The sequence below is a fragment of the Rattus norvegicus genome, chromosome 8 (assembly GCF_036323735.1).
Source record: "Rattus norvegicus strain BN/NHsdMcwi chromosome 8, GRCr8, whole genome shotgun sequence".
Taxonomy (NCBI): domain Eukaryota; kingdom Metazoa; phylum Chordata; class Mammalia; order Rodentia; family Muridae; genus Rattus; species Rattus norvegicus.
Window position 1 is genome coordinate 104,835,302 of NC_086026.1, and position 17,374 is coordinate 104,852,675.

Here is a 17,374-nt window from a genome sequence, read left to right on the forward strand (position 1 = left end):
AAAAGCCATGGATGTGGATGTCATCTCGGAGAGAAGGCACATTTTCATTTTTGAGTTTTCTTTTTAAAGGTTATTGCCCAACACCATCATGCATGTAGGTGCTGCACACAAGTATGAGGAGATGAAATATTTTAATCACCCCCAGGAGCTAGGTCAATCCTAGAGAGATGGAGAATTTGCCAAAAGCACTGGGACATCTCAAAATGGAATTGTAACATTTATACCTCAATGATTCTTGAAATTTTTCTGGTTCCTGACGTGGCACCAAATCCTCCACCAGGGGGATCATATTGCCTTCCACCTCTACAGATCCCAAACATACAATAACGTCCTGCATGACAGTGACTCTTTTCCTGCTGCGGACTCTAAAAGTCGTTATCGTTTGTTCAACTACAACTCACTTGTTATTTTTCTTTGGGGGGAGTTTCCAAATTATTTTAAACAATATGAAAAAGACGACTGCCTGAATCCCCCTAGGGAGTTAACTCTCTGTTCCTTTTCACCCACGCTAATTCTCTTAGCCTCTGGTAGCCATGCATCTGTAGGTTGAGCTTGGTGGAATATAGCTGTACTGAGTCTCAAGCTATTTGACAAAGTATTTGTCCCCAAATCTTTCTGTTCCAGTTTCTTGGGCTGCATCTTTTATTTAGCACTATGCCTATGCACTCATATTCTCTGTCCCTAAGAAACACAGACATACACTTCTAAGATCCAGTCCCTTCCCTTCTAAAGGATTGAGCCTAGGAGAGGAAAAATGCCTCCCAGCAAGTGATTCCAACCTGTAACAACAACAAAAACAACAACAGCTAAAGTAAATAAATAAATAAATAAATAAACAAAGAAACAAACAGACAGACAGACAAAAAACCTGGCAGATCTATGCATAGTGTGGCAAAGACTAGGGAACAGGAAGACTTGTCTACATCTTGGAACAGTGTCGATATCTAAGCTTCAAAAGACCCAGGACCTTCAATAATAAACGAGAATTCACAAGTCAAGAAGAGATCTTAATGGTGTATGCCTGCAAACCCAGAAGACTGAGGCAAGAGGAATTCCAGCCTAGCCTGAGTTATGTAGCTGAGTCCTTGTACAACAAAAAAAGAAAAGAGAAGGAAGGGAGGGAGGGAGGGTGGGAGGGAGGGAGGAAGAAAGGAAGGGAAAAGAGAAAGGAAGGAAGGAAGAAGGCAAGAAGGGAAAAAGAGAAAGGAAGGAAGGAGGAAAAAGGAAAAGAAAGCAGAGAGTAGTAAACACTAAAAAAATGATACCCAGGAAGAAATACATGTGTACATATACATAAATACATAATATGAATATCTCAAACCTATAATAAAAATAACCTCAGTCAGCTGTACAGGACGCAGTAAGGAGGCATACCTGTTGCTTTAGTGCACCTCATACCTTTGCCTTTTGGATACATTGTAACTTGGGCTTTACCTTCCCATACTCGGACATTGTCTTTACCCACACTAAGCATTCAGAGAAAGAGATCCCTATACTTCCTTCTAGAAGGAAGGAAATACTGTTACCAAAACTTGCCAGCATCCTTGTTCTCCATTCACGTGAGACTTCTGATCTGTTCTTGTAGAACATCATTAAAGAGCATGTTCTGTCCATCTTCAGATCTTGAGTGTTCTAGAGCTCCATTAATGACAGCAAGGGCATTGCCAGTAACTCTCCATTGTCACCCAAAGTGGGGGGGGGTCTTGTCATGTGTACAGTCAGCTACTTAGGACCTCTCCACCAAAGTGTGCTTGCACACCTTTGCTTTCGTCACTGTCACACGCAGTGGCTCACACTTCTGCCGTTTCCCTTTGCACCGACAATTCATCTCTCCTGTAGCTAGACGTGTCATTTTCTGCACCTAGAAGCAGCTCTGGAGGCGTAGAACTCGGACAGCTGCATGGTGCCACATGCTCAGAGCTGCTTCACAGCTGCTTTAGTCTCCTGTGCTTGTCATCTTGAAAGGCCTAGTAAGTTTTTTAAGCAAGGAGAACTGTGTCTTATTTTTGTACTGGGCATTGCAGATTATGCATCTGCTTCTGTCCAGAAAGCAACCCACTTCGAGGTGAATTTCTATGAATTCTTATCCATACCCCTGGCAGGGGAGCCATCATAAAATGGTTCTGAGCCCAGGTGTGTTACGCTGATTATTTTAGCCATCATTCACTTTGCAGGGTGACTGTCACAGGCCTGGGGAGTTCAAGCAGCCCCACAATACTTTTGACATTTTGTTACAGGTAACTGATTGGACCAAATCTTGCACTTTGCTCTTGACACACTGCATCATCCCATTAACAACTGTACGAACAGCTCCCCGCTTCCCAGGTTTAAAGGTCCTTCAAGTTTATAAACTTGCATCACCCAAACACTGGTCCAAAAATTTCCCATGGCATGGACTCAGTGTGATAGGTCAAATTGAACCTTTTCTTTAGCACAATTTAATATGAGTATGCAGGATTTTGACAAATGCTGGGCCTTGTAACTTCCGTTATTAAAGACTCATACCAGACCCTGGAACCAGAGCTAGTCAGTGGCTCCTTCCTGAACTGAAAAAAGCAGCGACTGAACATCCACACGTGAAGGACGCTATTTTCTTAGCCTTGACAGTTCGAAGGAGCTCACCTTACGGTGAGTGACAAAGGGGGTCTGTAAACCCTGCATTTATCTCAGGACATGCCATCACACCTCAAGCCATTTCTTCCGTGGTAATTGTCATTTTCTACCTATCCACATTGGATCTTGGCATAGAACTGTCACCGGTTCTGATATAATGGTCGCTTACTGACTCCCCAGAGGCCTGAGATCAAAAGTGAGCTCATCGCATACTGTTAGCTGGTGTTAGAGAATTCTCTTAAGGGCCAGAGACGCGATTCAGTTGGTAGAATACTGACCCAGCACGCACGAAGCCCTGGGGTTCACGCCTCAACAGCACACACACCAGGACTGCTGGTGCACAACTATCACCCCAGCATTTGTGAGGTAGAGACAGGAGGTCAGAAACCTGGTTATATAGTGAGTTTAAGCCAGCTTGAGTCATATGAAAACATTTCTCCAAAAAGGATGGACACATGTGTGTTTGTGTCTGTGTGTGTGTCTGTGTGTGTATCTGTGTGTGTGTCTCTGTGTGTGTGTCTGTGTATGTCTGTGTTTGTGTGTGTGTCTGTGTCTGTGTGTGCATGTGTGTCTGTGTCTGTGTGTGTGTGTCTATATCTGTGTCTGTGTGTGTGTCTGTGTGTGTATGTATCTGTGCCTGTGTGTGTCTGTGTGTGTGTCTGTGTGTCTGTGTGTGTCTGCATGTGTGTCTGTGTCTGTGTGTCTGTGTGCCTGTGGGTGTCTGTGTGTGTGTCTGTGTGTGTGTGTCTGTGTGTGTCTGTGTGTGTGTATGTCTGTGTCTGTGTGTGTGTGTCTGTGTGTATGCCTGTGTGTGCCTGTGTATGTCTGTGTGTGTGTCTGTGTGTGTGTATGTCTGTGTCTGTGTGTGTGTATGTCTCTGTCTGTGGGTGTGTCTGTGTGTGTGTCTGTGTGTGTGTGTGTGTGTGTGTATGTGTCTGTGTGTATGTCTGTGTCTGTGTGTGTGTCTGTCTGTGTGTCTGTCTGTGTGTGTCTGTGTGTGTATGTCTGTGTCTGTGTGTGTGTCTGTGTGTGTGCCTGTGTGTGTCTGTGTGTGTATGTGTGTATGTCTGTGTCTGTGTGTGTGTCTGTGTATGTCTGTGTCTGTGTGTGTGTCTGTGTGTGTGTCTGTGTGTGTGTGTCTGTGTGTATGTCTGTGTGTGTCTGTGTGTATGCCTGTGTGTGTCTGTGTGTGTGTCTGTCTGTGTCTGTGTATGTCTGTGTCTGTGTGTGTGTCTGTGTGTGTGTCTGTGTGTGTCTGTGTGTATGCTTGTATGTGTCTGTGTCTGTGTATGTCTGTGTCTGTGTCTGTGTGTGTGTCTGCATGTGTGTCTGTGTGTGTGTCTGTGTGTGTCTGTGTGTATGCTTGTGTGTGTCTGTGTCTGTGTATGTCTGTGTCTGTGTCTGTGTGTGTGTCTGCATGTGTGTCTGTGTGTGAGTGTGTATATTGGGAATGTGACTTCATGATGGAGCACTTGCCTTGGCCCTGCTGGGTTCAATCCTCGGCACAAAAAAAAAAAAAAGAAAGAAAGAAAGAAAGAAAGAAAGAAAGAAAGAAAGAGAGAGAGAAAGAGAGAAAGAAAGAGAAAAAGAAAGAGAAAAAAAGAAAAAAGAAAAGGAAGGAAGAAGAAAAGAAGGAAGGAGATCTCTTTGTGAATACCCCTCAATGACAATTCAGAAACTCAAGTCTTGAGCACTGCATGGGCCTGTGTGTTGGCAAAGGGTGGCAGGAGACACAGTGTCCTGGTCTATGACTCACACATCTCATTTCTCTCTTGCTTCTCCTGAATCCATGTCTAGAGACTGTGTTTCAAAGATGATCTTTATTTAATTGCTCAAGTTCCCAGGGAATATTAACTTCATAGCTTCACCCAAATTCACATTCATTTCACGCCAATAGCAGAATCCAGCCACAACTATACAGTGTGTTGACAAAAAAGAAAAAAGAAAAAAAGAAAGAAAAGACTTGGACAGAACTTGTCCCACTCAGCATCCACCGTGGGATGGATGGACTTTCTGACAGTAGCCATTGCTGTTTGGCCACAGTCTATACCATGATTCTTCAGTCTAGGCATTCACAGCACTCGAAACGGTAAACATCTCATTGTTTCTTCACATATGGACTGTACAGACCACCTCTAGGTACCTGGGCGATTTGGAACCACAGTTATGCCAGATCCCCACCCTTCTGTGTTGGTATGGTTTAGGAAACTAATACTGAAAATTTAATTTCTTACTTTGAAATTTTTGCCTCTCCACGTTAATAAATTATGCATTTCTTCCTAATTCCTTGGTGGAAATTAAAGATCTGTGTCACTTTGGAAACACTGCAGATGCCCCACTGCTCACTCCAGGCATCTACACAGAGCCTATGAACTACAACCTCAGCCAGAAGCATGGCACTTCCTCTGTACAGCTTAACACAATCTTCCTCTCTTCCCCTCTAAACATTTTCAGTATTTGATAGTTACACATCTCGTTCACCTACTTAACAAATACTTAGCAAGCACTCATTGTGTGTAGATACTGAGGACACCAAGTTGCTCCCGTCCCCATACTCAGAGTCAGTATAAATGCAGCCTTTGATTGGCTCTGAAATTCCTGAAACTCAAGCACCCAGCCTGTGCCTCTGCTTTGGTCCAAATCCCTAAATGGTTGACTTAATGTACTGTTGACTAAATGGAACTTTCTAATTAACGAGTACATTCCAAAGTCTAAGGGCCAAGCCAAGCATGCTACCAGTAAGGCAGAACTTACAACAGAACCTGATAGCTAAGCCACTCTGAGGAGTAGTTCTCCCTGATGATGGACATCCTGCCAGGTTAGGAAATCTGAAAGGCTAGCTTTCATACACCCTGCCTCAGAAACGGTCACAGCTCTGTTGCAGTTTGTCGTGGCCCAGGTCTGCTTGCACCAGGGGCTGACAAGAGCTTGTTAACGCCAAAAAATGCTTCCCCCTTCTCCCAAGCTCTGGCAGCTAAATGTCACTGATATGACTATCTCAGCCTCCAGTGGGAACAACACCCATCTCACTTTCCTAGAATGCAGCTAGGTACAAATCTCCAGGAGCAACAATTCACCTTTTCAAATTGCAGAGCCCAGGAGCGGCAGAGTAGAAAGAAGGCAGCTGCTAAAAAACAAGGAAAAAGCAGACAGAAACTGTGCAAACAGAGGCAGGGAGAACTGTTGGCGGTGGCTGAGAATTTCCTCTTAGCAGAGGCCACGAATGCTCTGTAAGCCTCAAGGCCCTGTATAGCATCTAATACGTCTTAAACACAAGATACCAATACATAATTCTATTCTAGTGCAGTCCAAGTGTATGGATATACTGGAGAAGGATGAAGTCAACTGCTTAAAAATCTTTTGCTCAACAAGAAATGAATTTCTCTGTGGCTGATAAGAGCTGATTCGAACGCCCTATCAAATTTGTTTTTAAATGGTTATTTTATCCAGAGTCATCGTCTTTTAATGACACTACCTTAACTTGCTGCTAAGCCTTCTCCATCTTTAGTCACCCAGCATTAATATTTATTTTGTTCATTTAATTTTAAAGTATGCTTAAATTAGAGCTCTTACAAAGATTCCCCTGCTGCTGAAGATGCTCTGCCATAAAAAAATGCCATGGAAACCTTGATCGGTGTTATCGTAGCAAGTCTACCTCAATAACAAGACATGGGAAACAATTTTAGTAGATTAAGAAATAACCATTCTAATACACCTTTAAAAAAAAGTGCTTCTTCATCTTGGGTTTCACATGGTAATGATAATTAAACTCCAGAATCGCCTTGTGTTAAAACATTTATGTACACATTATCTTTTTGTTAGAAGTCCTCAGCATTTAACCCACATTTGTTAGCTTTTCAGAATCTTATAATAAATTACACTAAAATAAGGCTGCAAGGATATTGGACTTGTACCGTGTTTAATATAATATACAATATACAACTATACTGTCTGCTTTTCCTATTTGGGCTTCATAATTGCTTATCATAACACGACACCATACAGAACACTTCAGCACAACACGAATTCAGGACATAGGAGTATCATCACCTCATCACCTCTGCTGGGAATGGTTTCCTCACTGAAAAGTAGCAAATTTCAAAACCCTACACGCTCACCTGCATCTGTTTCCTGTTCTTCGTGACCATTTTAGTACCTAACTATTCTTAGCTAAAGCCCTACACTGTCTGAGACATGTACTTTGTTTTGAAAATTTGACTTTAGGAAATAAAAAGAGTCCTATCCTCAGGGCACCCCAAGTCCCAAGTAAACTAGTTCAAATTCCTGCCCTTTAGTAGTATCAATTCGGATGGGACAGAGGAGAGAGAAAACCTACAAGTGCCCCTCCGGTCCTCGGTTAAAACGTCTTTGCTTTCATATGACTCTGACTTCTGTGTCATAGAGAAGAACGCTCCAGACATTTCTCTCATCCCACTGACCGAAGTTGCTGCTACCACCACCAAAAGTGCTCACTTCATTTTGAAAACCGTATTCTAGTCATCAGAACTTTTTTTTAAAAATTATATGCTTTCAATTTTTCCTTTGCGTTTTTTTTTCTTTTTTGTCCTTTTTCTTTTCCCCTGAACTAGCATCAGAACAAAAACACCAGGCTCTGCTTCGAGGTACCCTGTCCCAACTCAATACAGTAGTAATCAAAACCGAATGCCTTCAACTCTCCAGGGCTTGTTTCTTCCTTTCTGTACTCAAAGCTGAACAGGAGAGTAGTGTGTACTCTTTCTTCTCTGCCCTGTTTGGTTTTGCCCGTAGACTTGTTCCATTCCTGGGCACCTGGCAGGCAATGATTCACATGTGAGAAAAGAACTCCCAGTTATCACGAAGGCAAAGGCTTCTCCCAGCTTAGCACGTAGATGGCTGGAAAGGGAGGGAGAGGTGGGAAGGGAGGAGAGTCCACCTGAAGCTACGAAGACAAGGAACACTGGTAAACCCAGAGTAATGGAGGCAAATATAAAAAAGAATATTAATTCTCTTCTTTATTAATACTCACATATAACCTCGGCTGACACAAAAGTCTACTTCTTAAGACTGCCTCCTTGGTTTACCAGCCCAGTGGGGGCTTTCTGCTCTGGGAACACTTCCCTCTTCTCCACCCACCCCACCCCACATCCAAATTTACTCTTACACATTCACAGATACCACGAAAATTTTGTAAACAAGATTTGGGTTACTGGAACTCGTTTTATCAACATTCCACTTCAGTACGGAAGGGAGGGGGGATAGAGGATGAGGAGAGAGGGAGAAGAGACAGGGACACAGGGCAATTCGTCAGAACTTTCAAGTCTTGCCTTTTCTGAGGTGTGTGCACGCACGCGCGTGAGTTGAGGCCGTTCCTTGAAATTCACTGACTCAAAACGTTGACAGCAAGTGCCTGTGTGGTTATTTATATTATATATCTATAATAGAATATGTGGGCTTCCTCAGCTTGGGTCTGGGCTGTGTTTGTTTAAACACAGCACCATCCTCTTTGTGGGTGTCTCGGGAGAGTGTCAGATCTCTTGGGAACCCTTCTCAAAGCCGGGGTTTCCTGAGCAAGCTCTTGCTGAGGTCTTTGACCTCCTCAGGACTGTTAACCCGCTCGTAGCCCAACACTGCCATGGGCTGGTAGCAAAACTCCTCCACCTGTTTGATCTGCTGGAAGGTGAGTGCGGTCCGCCAGGCATTGGCGGCCTGAGTGGCATTGCGAGCTGACACCACAAAAGGCTTGGAGGAGGAGCCCGAACCACTAGTCATGTTCAGGGCAAACTGCTCCATTTCGGGACTCACCAGCAGCCCCACAAAGTCATACACCCTCCGTAGGGTCTTAACGGGGTCTCCCACCAGATCCTCGTACCTCACCACTAAGTAATGTCCCTGCAGCCAGTCAGGAGGCTGCAGGGCTGTCTGCAGCGTTTTGGCCATACTGTTGCAGATGACCTCCATTGCACCCAGAGCATGGTAGTCTGCTGGCCCACCCATACCCTCCTTCTTGGCACCCAGCTTGTGGCCAGCAGCCTCCAGGAAGGGCATGCGATGAGCTCTTGGATCCCGGCTTCGCACCACCTGTAGGCTTTCCCGGATGAGGCCATGGCGGGAGCGGATGCGGGAGCTGGCAACAGCACGAGGATCACGCACTAGGTGGATGACCTTGAGGTCCAAGGCTGGATCTTTAAGCAGCGGCGCCAACACAGCCACATCGAAGACCCGCACGCCCTTGATAACCAACGTGCGGTACTTGCGGCACTCCTCCTCGAAGCGTGCCAGGCGTTGAGGTGGGCACTTCTTGCACACGCGGTCGTCCACCAGTCCGACGACCTCTTTGCGGTAGGCAGGACAGAGTGGCGAGGAGCATACCACCTTGTTTGTGGCTGCCCCAAAGATGCCCAGAGTGGTGAGGTTGCGCCCCCCACTGCCTGCGGGACTATACAGCTGGAAAACCGAAAGATCACAGCGGTAGAGAGCGCTCAGCATGTCCCGCGCTGCCCCCTGCAGGGAAACCGCGTCCCCGGGGTACAGTTTTTGCCACACGTGCCACACAGGTTCATAGAGGAAGAACACCTCAGGGTTCTGGTTGAAGAGCTCGCCGAAGAAGGATGAGCCCGAGCGCCACGTGGTGAACACATACACCAACTGCCGCTTGTCCCCTCCACCCCTGGTGCCTCGAGTAGCATTGCCCAGAGAGGCCGCAGCTCCTACACTCCCAGCCGCGGCTGCGGGAACTGCCCCCACGCCAGCGGCAGGAGGCCGGTATGGGGTGCGGGGGTCCATGCGAGAGTGAGCGCGGGGTGGCGCTGCAGGAGGCGACCCTGGTCGTCCCCAACCGGCCCCGGCCGCCCCCACCGCGGCACCCAGAGGCCCGTCGGGGTTGCACTGCTGCAGCGGCTCTTTATGCCACTTGTAGTCCAGGAGGTTGAGCATCGTGAGCACCAGCAGCAGTGCATAGCCCGCGCACAGCACCAGCGCCTTCCTGCGAAACACCTTCATCCCGAGCGGGGACGCAGGCCAGCGGCGTCCTGCGCGCCGGGGCCACGGCGGGAGCAGGGCCCGCTGCACGGCGGCAGGCGCGGCCGGCAGCGGCCGGGGAAGCGCGCCCGGGGGCAGAGCTCGCGGCGAGCTGCGGCTCATCACAGCCGGGGCCGGCGGCGCGGCGGAGGCGGCCCTGCAGCCCGGGAGGGGGACGCTGCAGGCCGGCTGCGGGCGCCGGGACTGGGGCCGCCGATCCGAGGCGGGCGCGGCGGCAGAGGCGGCTGGTCCCCGGCGCCCAGGGCTGGCTCTCCCATGGCAGCGGCTCCGAGGACCTGCGAGGGGAAACGGAGTGAATGGGTGAGCCCAGTCTCCCGTCCAGAAGCCTCCTTCGCCTGAGTAACGCCCACCCTCTGGTCTGCGGGCTCCTCCACTCACCTGGAGCGGAGGGTGCACCTCGGAGCGTCCCCGGATCCCCGACCGGCGGACTGTCCGGCTAGCGCTCTCCTCGGTTTCTCTCCGGTTCTCTTCTGCTAGGGGTCCCCAAGCCTTCGAGGCAGCCGCGGGACTCCGCCGCCCTAGCCCTAGGCAGAGTTTTCCAGCAGCGGGCGCCCTGCACCCCGGGAGGGGAAACTTTCACCGGGCCCGGAGCCCAGCTCTGCGCTCCACCGAGCGCGGCGCGTCCCGGCTCCAGCGACGTCTCCTCCAGTCTCTCGGGACCGCAGCTTCCCTCCCGGCTCTGGGGCACGAAGCAGGCAGGAGGCGACAGTGGGGGGTAGCTTATTTATGTCCCAGCTCCAGGATATTCTGTTCTCCATCGTGCTCTCTCGGCCTCCACATAGCGAACCTTCCCATCCCTCCGGCGGTGGCGAATAGGGTGCAGAGCGGCCCCGCAGCGGCGGCTGCTTCTTCCATCACCCGGAGGATGTCCGGGAGGGCGGCTCGGGCGAGCCCCGGTGCTCCGTGGCCGCAGACTGGCCCAGAAAAGACTCTGTACGGGTAGCTGGAGGCAAAAGAGCGGGATCCCAGCGTCACCGGCCGCTTCTGCCCTTCGAGGTCCCGAGGCAGAGGAAGCCCCCGCCGCGGCCGCACTAAAGCGGCGCCCGGGAGGATGCTGCTACCCGACTCCCCCTACGCCGGGCGCCTGCAACGCGCTCGGGCCGGCCTCTGCGCGGCTCTTGCCAGCCCGCTCGGGGTTGGTGCGCGCCGCCGTCTGTCGCCCCGGCTCCTCCCCTTCGCCGCGCTCCCCTCCTCCTCTCCTGTCCCACACCCGCCCTCCTCGCAGCTCCAGACTCCCGCCGCCACCTCCTTAGGGGCTGGAGATGCGACCCGGTTCAAGGCGGCGCTGCTAGGGCCTCCAGCCGCTAGTCGCAGAACTGAGCTCTAGGTGCGCCCGGGGCGCGGCGCCCGCGCCTAATTCCCGGCTCTCCTGCACAGCCGGAGACTTGGGTTCTCGGTGACTGCACAACTCGGCTCCCAGGATTCGCTGTGAAGAAGAGTTGGTGATAAAAGTTTGGGCAGAAATACCCCCGGCGTACGCTCTGTTCGTCCCCCAGCGGTCAGCACTGGTGTCCCCTCCTAGGACGCGAGCAGCACCTCCCGACAGCGCTGTGTGCAGCGGCAACACAGTTCTGAAGCTTCGGCCCTGGTGCTAGCCCTTTCCAGCCGGTTTGTGGTTTCTCCCTCAAGGAGGAAGTAATAAATCTTTCTGGGCCCAGGGTCACTGAAGAGGCTCCAGAGTGTGCCTCTCAGCAACCTTTCCGAGTGTCCTGGATTTGGACAAGGCCACTAGGTTTCAATGATCCCCACCCCCACCTCCCGCCAGGCAGATGCTCTAGGCTTGTGGAGTTTCTACCTCTGCTGACACCCTCTAAGACAGGGCTGCTGGGGGAGGGGTGGGCGCCTTGTTTTAATTTCTGGTAAGATACTTGTCGAGTCCCTTGACTTTAAAGAGGAAGAGACGAGGTCAAAGAACTTGATCGCAAAGGAAAAGGTTTTTGGACGTTGAAAGTTACTTTTTAGTTTGATCTGCGTCGGTTTGTATACTTCTCTTTAACTGGTGAAGGACTGAGCCATATAGCCTCCACTGTAAATTGGGACAACTACAGTAACCCTGGGAGACGGCAGGATGGGTGGAGGTTAGAGGGCACATAGGAAAGATTGTACTCCAGTTTCCACCTAGAAGGGCGGAAAGATGAGTCATCGTGGTCCGGAGGTAAACTACGGATCTCTGGGAGACTGATTGCCCCCTGTCCCTCAGAGGCTTTTACAAGTAAAACATTACTGCAAAATTACCACAGTCTACCTAGAGCAGCCTTACCTCGACCTGATGACCTTCTAAATTTAAAGCGTTGCCATTGATGGCCTTTTCAGGGTATCGTACAGAATCTTCTGGGTACAGGGAGTCTTGAAAAATGACTTAATTCAAGTGTTTTATGGCTTTAACCGGTTTTGTTTTGTTTCGGTTTGATTTGGGATTTTTTGTTTTGTTTTGTTTCAGGTTTTATTATTATTATTTTGTATGGGTTGTTTCAGGTTTCAAAACATAAAAATAGTATGATATAAGACCAGGGAAATGGTTTTGTCTGAAAAGCACTTGCACCCAAACCTGAGATATGAATTTTGAACCCAGGAATCCACATGATGGAAGGAGAGAAATGATCCCTACGAGTTGTTCTTTGACATCCAGAGGTGCTCCCTGACACATAATCCCCCATCCATACACACACACACACACACACACACACACACACACACACACACACACACACACACACAAACAGGGGAAGCAAATAGGTAATGCAAAAAAATGTTAATGGTTTGACTTGGTCCCATTTTCCAGAAAAATCCCTTATAGTTCTGATAAGGTAGATAGATTTCTAGAACATATCTTACACAAATTGGGACGGAAGACTAGGGTTGAATTTTTATTTATTTATTTTGATTACATCCTGAGCGAAGCCCCCCTCCTCCTAGCCCCACCCATGCAATTTTTAAAACATTCTTGTGAATAAGGATGCACACAGCCACGGTGCTGATGTGGGCTGATGTGGACGTCGGAGGACAACCTGCAGAAATTGCCTTTTCACTGGTTGGATTCTGGAGCTACAGCTCTGCTGTTTGGTGTGCGAGCATCAAGGACCTTTCTGGACTGAGCCATCTCTTAGCCCCGTCAAATTCCACATGTAACTTTCTTAGGTAGATGCCTCATTACATTTTCTCTGGGTACAAATGAAGCCTGTACATGTCGTCAGTAGATGGTAAATGTCATCAGTAGATGGTAAACGTGTTCATTGTCTTCTATCTCTCCCTTTTGCCCACCTCCACCAACCTCCCTGCCATTGTTGCTTCAAACACACCTCCCCCCTCCTTCCCCTCTTCCCACCACCAAAACTAAAGCTATGTTTCTGAATGAAAAGAAACCCGATGGAGGATGTAGGAATAGTGAAAAAAGAGTAACACACCTATGGTCTCCATTGCCGTTCCGAGAGAAAAGCCTTCTAAGAGTTTGAGATTAATATCTGGGTTTGTGCTTAGCCAGAAAGCACTCAATTGCAGTTATTTGAGGTAAGGACCCTTTTAAAAAACAATTGTTTGCATAGAAACAATTTTGATACAATTGTGTAACGCTTTCCTCCAGTTGGCAAAACAGTGACTCCATTTGCCAGCCGCCTCCACAGAGATGCTCCGCTGTGACGCTCAGCTGGCATAAATTCACAGGTTCTGCCATCCCACCCTCTCCCTGCTTGCAAATATTTTACCGTTTGTGAAGTGTCTTGATTAATTCCAAACTCTGTGACAGCTAATGATGTCCAAAAGCTAGATGATGCCTTTCCACCTGCATTTATCCAGGAATTTCTCTCCTTGTGGTCTAGTAATGACCCAGATATATATGTAATAAATCACACAGCGATTTCGCTTGCAGAGGAACCCATCAGGCCACCGCTTCAAAACACTGTTTAGGTCATTGTAGTTTGATCTCTACTAGGATGCCCTTTGAGCTGCCCTGCCTGGTGCCCCTTGCATGGGAAGGACTGCTCCTGGGGCCCTGCTCTTGTCCTGCTCCTGGACGATGGCGTTCTAATACTCTGTGATGTGGAACCCAGCCCGGGAGAATGGCAAAGATCAAGTGTTTTCTATCAGAATCTGAACTGGAGGAAGATGTAAGGCTGGACTCAGGGTCTGGTTCCCATCTAGGTCTGTGTAAGAAGCCAGGGGGCCAGAAGATCTCTCCCCAAGCACTAAAATCCGTTCCATCCTTTGCGTTTTCAGCAATTTACGAGTTTCCAGGAGAACTTGAGCGTGAACAATTGGCTTTTTTTAAATCATTGGCTTAAGACATAGTGTCCACATTCGTCCAAGTGACTCCCTCATTTTATATGTTTAAGTATAGTATGAATATACATTTATCTACCTATTATGTAGACCAAGAACACCCAGAGGTAGCCACTCCTACCAAATTTAGCTGATAAATGTAGGTGAAATGGTCACATCCCAAAGAGAATTTTAAAGAATGTTTTCCTTTACAATCTCAAAAGGAAATAGCTTGAATAATCTTGTGATTACTAAGGAACTTAGGCAGTCACTTAAAATGTTCCCATGAGAAAAACAAGAGGCTCATGGGGATTTAAAGGGGGTTCTTCCACACTTTCAAGGCCTAGGTAGCTTCTGTCCTATACAAACTGTCCCACAGTAGTAATGCTCTCCCAGCGTTACCTAGGAGGAGATGGGGAGGGCAAGATGAATATATAATTTGTATAAACGTTTAGTCAAACCGTGGAGAAGTCCAGTACTCTGTAACCAAGTTGAGTCTATGCCAAGAGCATAATGCGTATGAAGTACCCGCAGAATATCAGGTACTGGTCAACTTCTGCAGGACACAAGTGTGACCCAGGCAAGCCTGGTCTCCACCTTCATGGACTAGGAGACATTCAGTGCACATGAATTTAAATTAGTAAGGTTGTTCTAAAGGAGAGTACTGTGGTAAGACTTGGGAGCAGCTACACTACACTGGGGAGATAGCCTTTGCTGCGGAGAAGCAACTCTTGCAAAGAATAAGAATGCTACACAGGAACCTGGGGGAGGTCCAAAATGCATGCTGGTGACCTAGCAAGTACTAAAGGTCGGTGTGGTTAAAAAGCAACAAGAGTGAGTCTGGAGAGATGGCTCAGTGATCTGCTCTTCTAGAGGATCTAAGTCCAAGTCCCAGATGCACATGACAGCCACAACCATCTGTAACTCCATCTGATGCCCTCTTCTGGCTTCTGTGGATACTGCACACACGTGGTACACAATCATACAGGCAGGCAAAGCACCAGTACACGTAAAATAAATAAGTCTTTAACAAATAAACAAATAAAACAAGCAGCAAGCACTCCAGTTGGTCCAGAAGCCCGTAAAAAGGTCATAGAGACCCCTACTTGGGGTTTGCCTGGCTTGCAATACAGAAATGGTTCCTTTAACCTTGAATTTTAAATGCGGCCTATTAAGAAGCCTTAAAGGGCTGTGGGAGAAATGTCCATGTAGCTAATTTCCAAGCGAGTCCCCTCTGGTGTTGTCCTTACTTAAGCACACTCCTCCCCATGCCTCACCTGGACATCCTCAACCAAGCTGATTCTTTCTCTTTGTAACCAGCCATCTACCTCCTGCCCCCCCAACCCCACCCCACCCTACCCCCTGCACTGAAGGTTAACAACAAAGCTTTAGAGTGATGTCTTGTTTTATTTCTGCTCCTTTTATTCTGGACCAGTGGTTCTGACCAGTTTGGGGTCAAACGACCCTTTCACAGGGGTTATCTAAGACCATCAGAAAATATATATTTACATTGTGATTTATAACAGTAGAAAGATTACAGTTATGAAGTGGCCATAAAAATAATTTTATGGTTGGGGGTCACCACATTGGATGGGCATTCATCGGTTTTTCAAACACGTTTTCTCATGACTCCTATAGAGGAATTTTAACCCAGCAGCAGGGCTGTTCTGGCAAGGGATCACATCCAAAGATTCAATCTAGCTGGAATGCAGACACACCCTTAACACATACCTTTAATCCCTAACAATGAAGGTAAGGTTAGTTTGTAGAAGGAAGCAGCCATGGTTGAAAGTTGGTGAGGGGCAGACAAAATGACAAATCAGAGAAAGATTTGGCAGAATGAGTCAGAGATAGGATACGCCCAACTCACACAAGAACAGCACAGAAAAGAGAGAAGCTACTTAAGAGCAGCAAAAGAGGAGAGAGAGAAAGGGGAATGAGAGGGAGAGAAAAGGTGTGGTGTGTGTGTGTGTGTGTGTGTGTGTGTGTGTGTGTGTGTGTGTGTGTGTGTGTAGCAGTTTTCTCAGGACAGTTTTACAGAGACAGTAGGCTGAGAGAGCAAACTAGACACAGGTGAAGACAGAACAAACAAAAGAATAAGACGGGACTGGAAAGTTAAGAAAATTGCCAAAGTTAGTATGAGACCAAGCAGAGAAATTCAGTCAGAAGTGGAGAGAAGCTGGATTGAATCAGTCAGATTGTACAGAGGCTAGAAGCTTCCAGGCCACAGAGAAGGAAATGCTCTGGGCTCAGTCCAAGCCATGTACAGCTTGGGTACGGCTCTCATCTCATCCCTTCATCAGAGGAAATAAAAGCAACATTTACAGAGCCTTTTCTGCCTGAGAAAATTCCATATAACCCTAGATGCATAAGCATATAAAATAGTATAAAAGTCAAACACTTACTGGTAATAAATAACAAAGAAATTGCTTTAAAAATGATTCTTTGACACACACAAAAGTAAATTTGCATACTGTATTTGTTACTAATTGAACTTGGACAAGAATCCTGACAAAAGCAACTTAAGAAAAAGGTATTTATTTCAGCTCACAGTTCATGGATACAGTCCCTCATGGCAGAGAAGTCATGTGGGCAGGACCCGGAAGTGGCTGGTCACATGGATTCCAGAACTGAGGATCAGAAAGAGGTAAACACTACTGGTTTTATTCAGTCCAAGATCCTATCCCATAAAGTGATGGTTCCACATTTAGGATGAGTCTTCCTACATCAACCTAGTTTGGAAAATCCCTCGAAACCTGCTCAGAAGTTAGTTTTCATCGAGTTGACAGTCAAGGTTAGCCACCACACACTGGGCATCTGTGGCTGTTCATTTTTTAGAGAGCATTAAGTTTTGACCTACACTTGATACTGAAAGACAGAGCACATCTTCGACATTCTTCAGAGCTGATCAATATTTGCGTTTTATGATCATCAATGCTGAGAAGCAACTGCTTTACCTAGTACATAGTACAAATGGCAGAAACCTGCCTAGGATCATTTGAGAAACTACTGGAAATCCAAGGCAAAATTACTGAATAATATTTTATGGTCAGCATTTCAAACAAAAGTTTTTAATAGCAAACATAATCCAATACAAAGGTCGACTGATTTAATACATGCTGCGGAATGATAGTAGGAGAGATGCTGTCTTTGTTTCTCCAGAACGACAATATTCTCTTTCTGTAAGAGCAGAAAACTTTTGCATGTACTATTAAAATGCTGCAATTCATAACATGGGGTGGTCTCAAATCCCAGCAAGGTAATTTGAGCCAACACTGGTTGGCATTGCATGGTGTAACCACGTGCTCCTTGCAAAGTGCAAAGTGTTGTGAGCTCAGAACCAAGCCTGCAGAGAAGTCCCACAATGCAACACAGACAAGTGCTTCCAGAAACACTTCAGATTCAGAAGTGTTGGATTCTGAATTATTTTCTGGTCGTTGAACGTTCAGATACATTTTCCTGTTCCCAAAAGTTTTTCGACCACCACCCC

The 17,374-nt window shown here is 47.4% G+C and overlaps 1 protein-coding gene across 1 annotated transcript; it reads right to left on the bottom strand.

Moving 5' to 3' along the window:
* Positions 1 to 4,414: 4,414 nt before the first annotated feature.
* On the bottom strand, positions 4,415 to 10,660 carry Chst2 (carbohydrate sulfotransferase 2). Its single transcript, NM_001398894.1, has 2 exons — positions 10,009 to 10,660; positions 4,415 to 9,905 (listed from the first exon to the last, which is right to left on the bottom strand). Exon 2 carries the CDS (start codon positions 9,730 to 9,732, stop codon positions 8,140 to 8,142), a length of 1,593 nt encoding a protein of 530 aa, NP_001385823.1. The 5' UTR covers positions 9,733 to 9,905; positions 10,009 to 10,660; the 3' UTR covers positions 4,415 to 8,139.
* Positions 10,661 to 17,374: the final 6,714 nt, after the last annotated feature.

Excerpts from the sequence above, each read along its gene's own strand:
- Chst2 (NM_001398894.1), bottom strand. The coding sequence starts at position 9,732 with ATGAGCCGCAGCTCGCCGCGAGCTCTGCCCCCGGGCGCGCTTCCCCGG.